The 14652-nt window shown below is 51.5% G+C and overlaps 1 protein-coding gene across 1 annotated transcript; it reads right to left on the minus strand.

Moving 5' to 3' along the window:
- Positions 1-8411: 8411 nt before the first annotated feature.
- Positions 8412-14636, minus strand: SPR (sepiapterin reductase). The gene is made up of 3 exons (XM_045979706.1): positions 14241-14636; positions 13367-13657; positions 8412-9208 (listed from the first exon to the last, which is right to left on the minus strand). Exons 1-3 carry the CDS (start codon positions 14560-14562, stop codon positions 9018-9020), a joined length of 804 nt encoding a protein of 267 aa, XP_045835662.1. The 5' UTR covers positions 14563-14636; the 3' UTR covers positions 8412-9017.
- Positions 14637-14652: the final 16 nt, after the last annotated feature.

Consider the following 14652-nt stretch of genomic DNA (forward strand, 5'->3'; position numbering starts at 1 on the left):
TACTGACAGATGAGGAAACCGAGACACAGTTTAAGCAGAACTGCACATTGAATCCAGGCAGGTGGTAACTAACTCAAGTTCAACCAGTGTTAAAATTTTGGGTATAATATTTATGGTCTTTTAAAGAAGATCATAAAGGAACACGGACTCTTTTTTTGCTTTTTCCTACAAATATATTTTGGGAAAATTTCAAATAATATGTAGTTGTACTTTATATACTTAATATCATTCAGGTGATATATTTGGGCTAGGGCAAGTGAAAAGTACAGATAATTTTACAGAGGTTAAAAAAAAATTGTAATCCTACCATTTGTAATCTTACAACTCAAAAGGCCAGTGTTTACATTTAGGAGTTTCTCTTCCATTCCTGGAATAAATTTAGGATTAGGAACCTAGCCACGGCTCTTAAACTGGGCCCCATCACCCAAGAGGTGTTTTAATGAGCTGGGAAACCATGTGAGCATTCGGCAGCTGGGTGCACACTGGAGGGCGTGAGTTACATTTGCAGCCTTGAAGAACGCTTCTGTCCGATGCAGGGAGAATGTTCCAGAGGGCAGCACTAGACATTGCACAGAGTCTTCACGAACACCCTGGTTGCTGCAGAATGAGAACGGGCCCAGGGGTCAACAGAGCTGGACTCTCCCAGGTGCCAGTTGGGGGTCATTTCCTGTCCTGCCTCAGTTTCCTCATCTGTATAATGAGCTGCTACCATTATAGAAATGGGTGATTGCCCACGGAGCCTCGCTACTGGGTCCTCTGCTGCATTTAAGACGATTCCTGACATAGTTCCCACCCAGCTCTGGCACGAAAGACAAGAGGGCCAGGATTATGAAAGGGGCTGGGGTCAGGGAACACCAAAGGCTTCGGGAAGCCCCCAACAAGGGTGTGAGCTCTATTTTCCTGGAGGGCTGGGCCAGCCAAGCCGATTAGGGGCCCGGAGCAGCTGTGGGCCGAGGGAGGCCGCTGGGAGTGAGGGGATTCAAACAGCTCTTTCCCACCCTCTCCCCCAGCAGCTTGCTCTGTGTAAAAATCCCAGACTCCAATCAAACCCCTTCTCTTTTCTCCTTTCATTCACCTGCCCATCTTCTCTCCTCTTCTCTCCCTTTCTATCCAAACTCATAATTAATCGCTCAAGGCAAAAGTAATGAATGTTAATTGGCCATCTGTAGGAAGACTAATTAAAATCTACCACGCTGGGGTTTCAAACATACCTATAGCAACCGAGTGAATCAGGAATGAGGCGAGGAGGGACCGAGGTAACAGCTGAAAGACTGCAAAACACCACTGGGCTTAGGTGTGAGGGAACGACGCCAGCGCCAGCACCAGCGAGGGGCGAGAAGCCGGAGAGGGAGGGAGTGGGAGAGAGCCTTCCCGATTCACTCCTACCACGCCAGGACCTGGCCTTTTGTGGCCGATCTGTTTTGTGTTTAACAGGCACGTTTACACGTTTCCTTCTCACTGGACGTGGCTAACGGGGCGGCTGGAGTTTGTCAACACACAATTGTTGCCCCTTGGTCGCAGGCCCGCTGGCGACCCGTGTCTCTGGACCGCCTGCACCGTGTCTGATTCACACCCAGTCACGCGCACGCACACGCACGTGCTGGTTGGATCTCACCCTTGGCTTTGCCCAGGTCAGTACCAGCAAGGTCACACCCTGCCCTCTGTGTACGGGTGCGTGCCCGCTGACCCGCCGAGAGCGCCCCAGGGACACAACATGCGCTCTCCCAAGATCCCATGTAACCACGTGTGCATGTTCATGTGCATAGGTGTGCTTGCACACAACAGTACGCACGCCTCCTTTGAACCTACAAACCCACTGTCCTTCAGATATGAACGTGGATGTGAACTGCCCGTAGTTTACACAGACACTCACACTCACCTTACAGGGGTGTGTGCACAGTCCCACACCCAATCTCCAATTTGGGTGCACACGCTGTTCTCTGGCAAGTTTTATATCAAAGCGCTTACAGACAGGTACACACACAATTACACAAACCCCCCAGCACGCATAAGCAAAGCCAAATGTTCAACCACCTGTACGACTAATATTAACACTAAGGTGGCAAATAGTTACACACACACGTAGCCGGGGCCCAGAGCAGGGCCACGTGTGGTTCATATACTTCGAGACACACACAGAGACCCTGGCCCCAGGAAAGAACACAGCCCAGATCATGGCCTCTTGCCTTCCTGAAAAAAAACAAGGCCAGAGCTACCGATACAAGGCCTTAGTTCTCATCTTCTCTCTCAGAACCCCCATCTTGAGCAACGTGAGCTCCCAAAACCTATCTAGAATGTTTCATCCAACCTTTGGGCAGGAGGGATGGTGGATCTGAGGAATGAGGGAGATACGGCCCCGGGGTTCAGAGTGGGATTTGACAGGGCACATCAGCAGAAAGGCTGCCAGCCTGTGGGATGAGGGGCTGGGCTTATATTCTCTCTCCCCACATTCAAAGAGTCAGTTCTGTGGGACTGGGGAGGCCTACACTGAGTGGGCATCGCACTGTGGAAGAGCTCTGACACAGGGACTGGACCCTTCGACCAAGGGCCCTGTTTTCTTGTACAAAGAATGAAAAGGCTAGGGTGCCAGTGTGGCTCAGTCGGTTAAACGTCTGCTTTCATCTCAGGTCATAATCCCAGGGTCCTGGGATCACTGAGCCCTGCTTCCGGCTCCATGCTCAGTGGGGACCCTGCTTCTCCCTCTCGCTCTGCGGCTTCCCCCTGCTTGTGTTCTCTCTCTCTCTCCCTCTTTCTCTCTGTCAACTAAATAAATATAATCTTAAAAAAAAAAAAAAGAATGAAAAGTCTGCCCTCCCTTCTGGATGGTGTCTGGGGCCTCTTCCACATTGCTGTAACATCCCTTTATGCTAAGCTTAGCTTAAAGCAGGACAGAGTGCAGACACAGAAAAGAACTTCCTGACACATGAGGACGGTGGGGGGCCATTACATCATGACGTAACTTACGTCACAGGGGGTCTCTTTCTCCAGAGAGAAAGAGCACATGGTTCTGTCCAAGGATCGTTGTAAGAAAGGGTTTAGTATCCCCGTGTCCCTGGGTTTTGTACCAACCCTCTCTGCTCCTGGAGGCTCCGGGTCAGAGGTTCTCAGTCCTCTACAGTCAAGAGTTGGCGCTCTAGGTACAACCTCTGGTCTGATCACGGAAAACACCTGGGAGAAAAACAGGCCGGAGAAGGGCAATGCCGAGGAACCGGCATGCTAGGTTCAATCCTAGAAGTCAAAAATCAGCCACAGAGGGAATTCCCGGTCATAAAAAACAGGCTGAAAAGCATCCCTGATGTTCCAGGACTGACCATGCCCTTAGGCCAGGCGCTCATCACGGCCCCTCCGGGATCCAGAGGGCTTGGCTACTTTACCGGCCCACCTGACAGAGGAGGAGACCCGGCTGCTTTGATTGCCGGGGCCTCATGGGTCTAAGTGGCCAAACCAGGCCACAGAAGCCAAGTCCACAGGGCTATGTCCTAAAGCTGGGCGGTGCGCCGGCCTCTCCCTGGGCAGGGTGGGAAGGAACACAGCCGGCTTCCTGCCTTGTGGCCCTGCCCGAGAGTCTCTGGGTTTTGGGGATCTCCCTCTGTGAGGGTAAGTAAGCCCTCAGAACTCTCTGGGAGAAACAGGCACGCACACACGCACTCTCTCTCACACACACACACACTCTCTCTCTCTCTCACACACACACACACCCCTGTGACAGCTTCTACATTTGGAGCTGACAGATGTGCAAGGTAACAGCTCGGCACCGCCTGTGCAGCTGAGGCCCTGGCGTCGCGAGTGGGATTATTTCCAGTAAGACTCAGGGTGGCTACGTGAGCGCACGCCCCAGTGTGTGTGAGTGTGTGTATGAACGCGAGCAGATGAGTGTGTGTGAGTGTGTGGCTTCTCTCAATCTCTCTCCCTCCATCTAAATCTGTCTTACTACATTTTCAAGTCTTTCTGTCTCTGTCTGTGTTTCTCCCCGTGTTGCTTGGCTTCCCATCGCGGTCCTGCTCACCCTACCTCAGTCTCGCTGAGCCCTGCTGTGTCTGTTCTCGAGAGAGGAGAGGAGACTCCCCACTGCTCAACTTCTTCGGTTTGCCCCAGCTCCTTTTCATGTGCCACCCAGGCTGGCCACAAGGAGGGACCCTTAAAGAAAGCCCATTTTGTTCCAGATAATGTCCCTGCCCTGTGCACAGGGCTCCTGCCCAGCAGGACAGGGTGGGCAATCTGGGGCTCTCATGGGCTGGAGAGAGCAGCCCCCCAACCTTGGTCTTCAGGCCCGGTCTGTCTTTTCCTAATGAGCTAGCTCACCCTGACACTCATCATTTATATGCAAATCAATATTTTCAAAGCCAGGAGCTCAGGCCTCTTTTGCCTCCCCAAATATTCCAAAATTATTTCCCTCTCTTTATTCCCAGCCCCCAACACAGACTGAACCTAGCCCTGGCCCTGTCCTGACCCCAAATCTGGACTCACAGTGACCCTGACCCTGGCCGCATACTGATCCTTAATTCTGATCTCAGACTAGCCCCAACGCCTAACCCTGAGACTCTGTTCGCTAAACTTCCTTTCCCTGAGCAGCTGCCTGCTTTGATCTCTGCGAATACCACCTGGGTTTGCAAGGTTCACAGCTCGCTTTCTAAATTAATGAATTAATCATTTCTCACAGCTCACTTTTCAATGTTCTAGTGCTCGTGGGGACACACCCAGATCCAGTGAATTGAAATGTGGGGTGAAGAAGGAGCAATGGGAAAGTCATTTTTTTTTTTTTTAATTGCCCAGGTGATTCTGACACAGGACAGACCCACCCACTTCCATAATACACACGTTTGGGCTTTCCTTTAGGGATTCCAAGGAGGAATCCAAGGTGGGTTTGAACCCCCACACAGGGCTGCCTGGGATGGTGGGGGTTTGTCTGCAGACCTGACCCACAGGCAAGGTCATCACACCTGAGCCATTTCAAAGGCTTCACTAAACACCTGGCAGTGAGCCGCTCCAGCATTCACTGGCTGGCTTACTTGCTCACTCTCTTCACTCATTTATTCACTCACTCATTCATTCATTCATTCTTTCCCCACTGTACGGGTCCTCACTGGGTTAGGTCTGTGTAAGGTCTGCGGAATACACACAGCCTTTTGGGCCTGTTCCTGGGATCAAGCTGGGCTTTAGAAGAACAGGAAGGGGGCAGAAAAGGCCTCTGCAAGAGTGGGACGAAGACCTGAACCAGAGTGTGGGCCAGAGAGATTCCTGCAGCTCTAAGAGGAGACACCAGTTCTGGGGAATGGGGGGCAGGCCCTTCCTTCTCTTCCCTTGCCCTTGGGTTGGGGATAGGGAACACGTGCCCAAGGACTAAGAGACCACCGGATAGCTTTCGGGTTGGAAACATGCTGAGCCATTGGGGTCAGCTGGTGGGTCTGAGATGTGGGTCCCCCAGAGAAAAAAAAGAACTTCCTTCTCCCTCCCTTCCTCCTGCCTCCTTTCCCCCAAACCTTCCCAGAAAATAGAAATCCAGGGCTCTCTCAGTTCCCAGTTAGGGCCATTAGGGCCAAGGGGGAGTGCATGATGGATGAAATGGGAGAGAAAGGGTGAGGAAAGGGAGTCTGGCTGGGAGGGAGCAACCATTCCAGGGTGAGAATAAGGAGGTGGGCTTCTTTAAAAGTCTGAGGGAACATCCGCCCTCCCTCTACCCTGCCTCCCAACCTTGCAGGCAAAAGAGCTCAGGACCTGTCTGGGGGAGCAAGAATGGTTTCTCAGCCACCATGTAACCCTAGCCCCAGCCAGCCCCAGGAGCTCAGAGGGCACATTCAGCACCCTTTCCGGCCTGCTGCCTAGTGGCTCCTTTGGGAAACACCGGAAGCACCGGAATCAGGGATCACTGCTCTGGGATCTCCGCTCCGGGGACTGGAAGTGCTCTCCACTCCCCTCTCTGTCACCACACAGGACCTGGATGGTGAGGGAACACAGCTGGGCACCCTCGTAAGCAAGAGTGTGTACCCGAGTCCGTGAGCATGAATTATGCAAACACATGTCGGCCTAAAAGGCCATATTCCTTGGGGAAAGAGCATGGGTGAAGGAGGCCTGAGGAAGTATCCCGGAGCCCAACCCCCGATGAGAGACATGGGGAGATGCTGGGATGGAGCATGTACCCAGTTGCTGTTCTGAGTGAGGAGGTAGGAGACCCTGGGCACCTCCAGGTCTGGCTAACAGTGGACACAGGCTCCAGCCTGCCTTGTATTCAGGGGATGAAGGACAAGAATTGCGGGTGGGGCGTGGAGGACCCTCCTGAACAGTCTAGTCCCAGCTGGTCATGTTCATGGACAGAGGTGCTGGATGTCCCTGGGGGTGGGCCCGGAATCCCCTCCCCTGCTCCTCACAGGCCAGCTGCTGGCCTCCAGCTCAGGGTATTAAACACAAAACCCCAAAACTGCCCGGCTCGTTTGCGTCCAAGACAAAGAGAAAGCTTGTTTGTCTTCTGGCTAATCCGAGGCCCTGCTCGACCCTGCCGCTGGACGCTGGGGATGTGCAGGCATGTATTGCGTATGGGCCTGCGTGTGCTCACGTGTGTGGTGACCAACTCCTGGGAACACAGATGGTCAGCCCCCAGAGGCTGCCCAGGAAATCTCCGGGCTGCAGTGGTGGGGCCTGAGGAACAAGGGCTGGGAAATCCTTGCGCTGGAGCCCTGGGGCCACTAAGGAGGCCTTGGGCCTGCTAGGAAGAGCGACCCCTGATCCCAGTGCTTGGGTCTGTCCTAGCTCCCTGGGGAACCGCCTGAGAGTTCTCAATCCTAGAGTACAGGGAGAAAGAAAGAAGGGAGTTGTTTCCAAGGTTTTTAAATCTCAGGGCTCGGGGAGGACAAGTGTCAAGCGTGGGAAGGCCTCGCCCCCTGGTGGGCACGTGTGGTACTCCAACCAGCCTGGCGGGGAGAAGGAAACAATCCTGACCCACCAGGCTCCGATGGGTCTCATACTCCCGATGGAGCAGGGGCCCACCCAACACTCACCGGACAGAGCGGGCAGCCCCGGCTGGCCCAGCCCCACCTGCGGGACGGAGTCTCAGAGCTCCTTTGCTCTGAGAAAACGGAGCTCAGAGGGAAGAGGGCCCTGGGCAAAGACATTACAGAGGGAAGTGAGACTAAGGGTTTCTGACTTCGAAGTGCACGCATTTCCCCATGGGTCTGGCGAGTCCAGAACAAGCTGTCCAGCGTGAACTCCAGCCCCCCTGACGCCCCAGGCAGGGAGAGCTGAGTGAGAGTTCTTGCTGTAGGTCAGCAAGGGGGAGGGCCTCCGGGCTGCGTGTGGGGCTCCAGGTTGAGCTGGATCTTGATATTAAAAAGCAATACTATCCGAAGCTTGGGCACCTACCGCAATGCCAGCACTGTGCTAAATATTTGCAAACATGAGGTTGCTTACGGCTCCCAATGACCCTCTGAGGGAGGGTCTTAGTTAAGGAAAGCGAAATACTGCAGAAAAGCAATTTACACAATTTACGCTGGGTGACGAGCTGGCAAATGGCAGGGCAGGGATAGGCGTGCAGGGCTTTTGACTCCAGTGAGGGCAAATGCTCTGCTGGGCAACAAAAGAGCATGAATTGCTGGCTCCCTCCTAGGGAACCTATCAGGACCTTGGCAGCTCCCGCCCAGAGCCTGCGTCTGCAGCTGAGCAGCCAAGGGTTCTCCTGGAGGAACGGCCTCAGTGCGCCCTCTGCAGGCCAAGAAAAGGAACAAAGGGTTCCGTCCTACCTGCTCAGCGGCAGGGCTGACTCGTGGAAGTTGGCTAGCAGGAACCATACCATATTCCCTCCTCCTAAATAAGGCCCGGGGCAAGGGGCTGGTGGACTGCCTGTAGACCCCCACCACTGTGGAGCTCCCAGCTCTGCTGAGTCTGCTGACGGGAGGAAGGATGGGTTTGTTTACACACCTGGTTTCTTAGGGCTTCCCTCTCTTGGAATATTGCCTGCCTCCCTCAAAGGCAGGTTGGTCCTAAGCCCACCCCACTGAGGACCAGGACCATGTGCCACATGGACTTTAGCAGGAGAACCCATGACAGAAAGCCCCCTTAAGGAGATCTATTCAGAACACTGCCATGTGGGCAAAGGGTAGAGTTGGGAATCCAACAAGGCCTGGGAGGCTGAGAGTGGACCGGCCCTGTAGCCTAAATACTCTTTGAATAGGTCAAGGTTGAAGAAAGGGTAATAAAGATTGGGGTCAGCATAGGGATCTGGGCAGGTCTATCTTGGCCAACTGTGAACCTGAGCTTGCCACTGGGTAGGACTCTGTGAGAAGAGGTAGACAACCCCAAGACAAATTCCTTGGAAATAAGGGTAACTTCCCAAGTTTGGGTTAATTGCATTTAAGGAACATCCCTGGACCCAGCAAGCTGGGAGTCAGTCATGGGCCCTGTATCAGAGGAGAAGGCAGGGGTGAATAAAGGATAATCCACATTTTATTTGTATCTGCTTTTTACTTGTACATAAACTCTCAGGGGCCCCTTCCTCCCACCTGGGGGACAGAGAGTACGTTTCTGAGGGAGGAGGCATCAGAATGAGGACACGAAGTTCGACACAAGGTCCTGCTACTGTGAGTATGGGGCATTCTTGTGCAATAAACTTGCACCGTCCTCCCTCCCCCGTGGGCTGTGACTCTACATGGGCCCTCCCATTTGACACCAGCCCAGCCAGACACTGGCCATGAGATCCCCAACCTCTTCTCTTCAGGGTTGCAGCATCTTGTTCTGCTTTTCCCATCCCTAAAATTCAATTTCTGGGGAGACAGAATACCAACCATCATAACTTCTCTCTCCCAAGCTCCCCCTAACTCACGGCAGCCAACAGACTCCTGAGAACTGGGATTCCGGTAACCCGAGGCCCTCACTGCTGGCTGGATCTGAGGGCAGGACAGTAGGTATTAGTGGGGAAGGCAGTGTTGGCAGTGCCTCTGTGGCAGGTTGTGGGGTGGGGGTGTCACAAAGAGCTCCTGGTATGCCTGAGAGAAGGGGAAAGAAAGTCCCAGGAAGCCAAGGACATTGGCTTATTTATCGTAGAAGTCAACATGGGCTCCAGACTTGAATGTGTCCTTTTGCAGCAAGCTTAGCAGTTTCTGGGCTGACATCTTACAGTCCACAAGCTCCCCTTTTGTCTTCAGGTCCTGCAGCCTGTTGCGTAAGTCTGGGTCCATTGAGGTCTCCCGGGCCAACTGCTGCATGTCTGTGTCCAGGGGACCTGGGGCATGAAAAGCAGAAGTTGAGGGGACATGGCCAAGGTAGGGGCCCCTGCTGTGCGTGTGGAGTCAGGTCTGGTCACCGGCAAGACCTCAGCCTGGCTGACAAGTGTGGTCAGGGTCATTCTGTCACTATTGAGCTCCAGACCCAAATCCCCATGGCATCTCCAGACCACTGTGTCTACAATCAAGCTTATCACCTCCTGTCCAACCAGCACCTCCTCCTCCTGACTTTTCTGTTTCCATTAATGGAAGCTCAAAACTTCCATCCCCACTCCCTCCCTCTCCACTCTGTTCCCACAGCTGAACAGTCACCAAGTAGGATGTACACTTCTGCTTCTACAGGGCGCTTTATATGGCCCTGGTTCTCTCTTTGCTTTAGCTCCTTCTGTAGCCCTCTGGTAAACGCATCTTGCTAAAATATCACTGGGGTCGGACAAGGGGTGGCATAGGAATTTCTAGCACTTTTCTGCAGAAATAGCGATTATGAACTAGTAGCTGCCATGAAATTACCTTCACAAAAGCCAAGGATTCCAGATAAGGGATTACACTACCTGGGTGAATCACAGAAATAAGAACGGATGCATTGCGGAAGGTAGGAAATACAGCCTTGTACTACCCTTATCATCTGCCCCTAAGCCCGGGCATCCCAGCGTAGAGACACCCTCCCTCTGGGAGGAGAGTGAAGTAAGCACCCAACTTCACGGGGGATCCCAGAGCCATCCTACCCTAACACCAGGCCAACTCCCATGGACCTAAGGTGGCTCCCTCTGAGCTCCCATGAACCCAGGCCCCCAGCTAACCCTTGGCCTCAGCATCCCCAAGTGGCTCCCACACTCTCAGGCAGCTCCTCTGACACAGGTTCCCACAAACCTAGGCCCCAGGCTCACTCTGGTACCTGCTGGTTCCAGCCAGCTCCAATGGCCCCAGGCAGCTCCAGGCTCCCAGAAAGCCTCAAGACACCCAGGCCCCCAATCCATTCCAGTATCAGCTGGCTCTTGTGGCCTGGGGTTGCTCCCATGGCACCAGACTCCTGACAAGCTCGCATGAACATTCCAGCCAGCTCCTGTAGCCCTAGATGCCTCCAAGCTTGCAATCAGTGCCTGTAAACCCAGGGTCCCTCCAGGCCCAGTGCCAGACTGACCACCATAGACCCAGGCATTCAACCCACCCCAGCAACAGACTGCCTAAAGACTCCAGCAGCAAGCCTGCTATAGACATCACCAGATTGCTCACCCAGAATCACTGGGTGGATGGACTGGTAAAGGGCCTTGCCTACTGAAGTCAGCCTGTAAAGACGGGGAGAGGTGCCTAGTTCCTCAAATGCACAGATACCAACATGGGGCCACAAGGATCATGAAAAATCAAGGACATGTGACACCACCAAAGGAAACCTATAAAACTTCAATGACTGACCCTAAAGAAATAAATCTATGAACAAACGACTTCAAAATAATCTTAGAGAAATTCAGTGAACTACAAGAAAACGAAGATAGATGGCTGGCTCAGTTGGTTAAGCATCTGACTCTGGGTTTCAGCTCAGGTGGTGTTCTCAGGGTCATGGGACTGAGCCCCATGTTGGGCTCTGTGTTTGGTGTGGAGTCTGCTGGAGATTTTCTCCCTTTCCCTCTCTCTCCCCCTTTGCCCTTTCCCCCTCTTCCTGCTCAGGTGTTCTCTCTAAAATAAATACATAAAATCTTCAAAAAACAAAAAAAGAAAATGTAGATAGACAACTAAATGAAATTATGAAACAATGCATGAACAAAATGAGTTCAATGAAGAAATAGAAACCACTTAAAAAAATAAAAAAAAGAACTCAAGAAACCAAAATCCCAGAGTGGAAGAATAAAATGACTAAAGAATTCAAGAGAAGTCAATAGCAGACTCAACCAAGCAGAAGAAAGAAATTAGTGAATCAAAAGACAGCTCATTAGAGATTTATCCAGTCAGAAGAGCAAAAAGAAAAAAGAACAAAAGAGTAAAGATGACTTGGGGGTTCCCATCAGAAGAGACAATTTATACATTATTGGAATCCCAGAGAAATAATGGCTGAGAACTTCCCAAATCTGGGAAAAGATTTGTACATCCAAGTTCATGGAGCTAATAGGTCACTACAAAATTTCTACCCAAAGTTAGCTTCTTTAAGACACCAGGCCTACATGATTCCACTGGTAAGTTGCATGTTTTTATGCCAATACCACAGTGTTTTCATTACTATTCCTTGGTAATAATAGGTTGAAAACAGGGAGTGTGATGCTTCCAGGTTTGTTTTCCTTTCTCAAGATTGCTTTGGTTATTTGGGGTCTTTTGTGGTTTCAAACAAATTTTAGGATTGTTTGTTCTATTTCTATGAAAAATGCCATTGGAGTTTTGAAAGGGATTGCACTGAATCTGCAGATTGATTTGGGTAGTATGGACAGTTCAGTAATATTAATTCTTCCAATCCATGAACATAGAATGTCTTTCCATTTATTTGTATCTCCCTGAATTTCTTTCATCAATGTTTTATAGTTGTCAGTGTACAAGTTTTTCATCTCTTTGGTTAAAGTTATTCCTATTTTATTCTTTTTGATGCAATTGTAAATGGGACTGTTTTCTTAATTTCTCTGATAGATCATTATTAGTGTATAGAAATGCAGCTGATTTTTGCACATTATTTTGTATGCTACAACTTTACTAAATTTATTAGTCCTAATTTTTTTGGTGGAGTCTTTTGAGTTTCCTATATATAATACGTCATCTGCAAATAGACAGTTTTACCCCTTCCCTTCCAATCTAGATGTCTTTTATTTAATTTTCTTGCCTAATTGCTCTGGCTAGGACTTCCAGTACTATGTTAAATAAAAGTGGTGAGAGTGGTTCCCTTGTCTTGTTCCTGATCTTAGAGGGAAAGGTTTTTTTTTTTTGTTTTTTTTTTAAGCTTCTGATCACTGGGTATGCTATTAGCTGTGGGCTTGTCATCTGTGGTTTTTATTATGTTGAACACATTCCCTTTATACCCACTTTTTTGAGTTTTTTTTTTTCATAAATCGACGTTAAATTTTGTCAAATACTTTTTCTACATCTATTGAGATGATATGATTTTTATACTTCATTTTATTAATGTGGTATTTATACTGATTGATTTGCAGATGTTGTATCATCTCAGGACTCCCTAAGACCCAACCCAACCAAATGACATTCTGGAATTGGCTCCACACCTGGCTGTGGTTTCTACTGGCCCACTTGACTGAGTGAGTCCAAGGCTAAGCTCAGAGGGGTGCTGCGTTCAATGATGACTACAAGAATAACAGTGTCTGTGTTAGGGAGGAAGGAAGGATTGGGTACTAGAGAGTATGGGGAAGTAAATGGCTCTGCCACACTGGGCTTTGGTCACATCTTTCTACCTCTTTGTCCCCAGGTTCCAAGGAGAATAGATAATGGATCTCCGTCTAAATCACTCATTTACATTGTACAACAGCTTTGTGACCACCTTCTATTTCCACCAGCCTCAAGCCAGTATCAAAGCCTCTTTCCAGAATGGGGGCACAGTGGCATCATTGCAGGGTGGTGAGAAACCAGACCACGTGTCACAAGACACCTTCCTGCTCTTCCTTCAACTAACATTTACTGAAGACTGACACAGTGAGGCGCTTTGCTAGGTGCTGGGGACACAGAGGTGCGCAGTACAAAGTTCCTGCCTTCAAGGCTTTCCTATTAGGAGAAAGAAGTACAGACATGAAGAGAATATGGTATGATAAGTTCTAACATCAGATAGCACTTCACAGCTAGGGATCATTTTCTTATATATTACCTCAACCAGTCCTCCAAACTGCCTGGTAGGCAGGTAGCACCTTCTGGGTTTCACATAAGGAAAGAGGATACAGCGCTGAAGTTCAAAGTCTCATTGTCTCTTCACTCTGGCATCTCAGACTTTCTGGCCCCCAAGGGCGGGGCAACTCCCCAGTCTGTCTCTTTATCTCTAAACCACACTCCCTAAAGCAGTCAGCTCTAACTTCTGGAGCCTGTATTTCCCTAGAGGTGTGATGGTTAATGATTCAGGGACAATATACTCTGTGGGTTCTTTCTTGGAGGGAACAGACTAGGAAACCCCTTTCCCCACCCCCAGAGAGGAAGCAGCCCGTTCTGGGCGACAGTGATGGCAGTAACGTCCCACCTACCTGGGGCATAGCTGAGCACCCTCACACCAGGTTCCTCTGCGGCTAGAACCTGGAACATCATGTCACGGGCAGCCTTCCCCGAACAGTACAATCCCCAGCCCTTGAAGGGCTGCAGAGCACAGAGGGATGAGATGTTAACCACGGTCCTGCTCAGGCCAGGGCTGTCCGGAAAGGCCTTCAGGAAGCAGGAAGTCAGGCAGAGCATGGAGGTCAGGTTGAGAGCCCAGTAGTTGTTCACTTCAGCTGGGTCGGACAGGTCCACGAGGCCTTTGGACACATCCCCAAGAGTGCCTGAAAAACCAGACCTTAAGAATAACTCTTTGCAGATGGGTTTTCTCTTCCCCCAGCCCTCTCTAAATTCTAGACACTTCCTTCCCATCCAAACCTAGAAGGGTCTCTCTAGGGCTTCTGAAGACGCCTTTCCCTTCCCAGCTCTGCAAACAGACACACCTGGGCTTGCTCACTCATCCCTAGTTGGGAAGTTAAAGTTCGCATGCCCTGCTCTGGGCCTGGGGGAAGAACTCAGGGCACCATTTGGAAAAGAGGGTAATTTACTTCTGCAGGAAGACCTCATGCTCTGGCTCAGGCCTCCGCCAGAGGGCGCGGAGCAAGGCGATCGGGAAAGTTCTACAGGCATTTTGGAAAATTTGCCCAGGAATAGGAAAAGGGTGGGGGAGGGGGTGTGGCGGAAGAATGAGCCGCAGTTGAGTCTCCGTCCATACCTTACTGAAACTACTCGGAATTTAAGGAATCTTCTGACTCCTAAAAGTTCCTTGCGGTGGGCTAAGTGAGAAGGAGGGAGAAGAGACGGGGCGCTAAGCAGTATTCCCGGGGCCCCACTGGAGTCCTCCGCCGCCGCGGGCTGGGGCCTTACCCGCGTTGTTGATAAGCAGCACCCGCTGCAGCCCTTCGGGCCTGGGCAGCTCGCGCATGGCACCAAGCAGTCGCTGCAAATCGGCCTGGACGCCCAGGTCGGCGGGCACCCGCACCACGCGCAGCCCGGGCCTCCCGGCGTCCAGCTCCGCCTCCAGCTGCCGGAGCGCCTCGTCGTTGCGGGCGCTTAGGACCAGCACGGAGCCGGGCAACAGCAGCCGGCCCAGGAGCGGTGCCAAGGCCCGGCCGAAGCCACGGGAGGCGCCAGTCAGCACGCACACCGCGAGGCCCAAGCCGCCGTCCTTGCCGCTGCCACCCTGCATGCCGGCGATCCGCGACCGCTAGTGCGGCGACCCGAGAGAGGCACGGGGCGGGGCGGCCGCGGTTGGAGTAGGCGGAGGCCCGACCGGAGG

Source organism: Meles meles, chromosome 15 (assembly GCF_922984935.1).
Source record: "Meles meles chromosome 15, mMelMel3.1 paternal haplotype, whole genome shotgun sequence".
NCBI lineage: Eukaryota > Metazoa > Chordata > Mammalia > Carnivora > Mustelidae > Meles > Meles meles.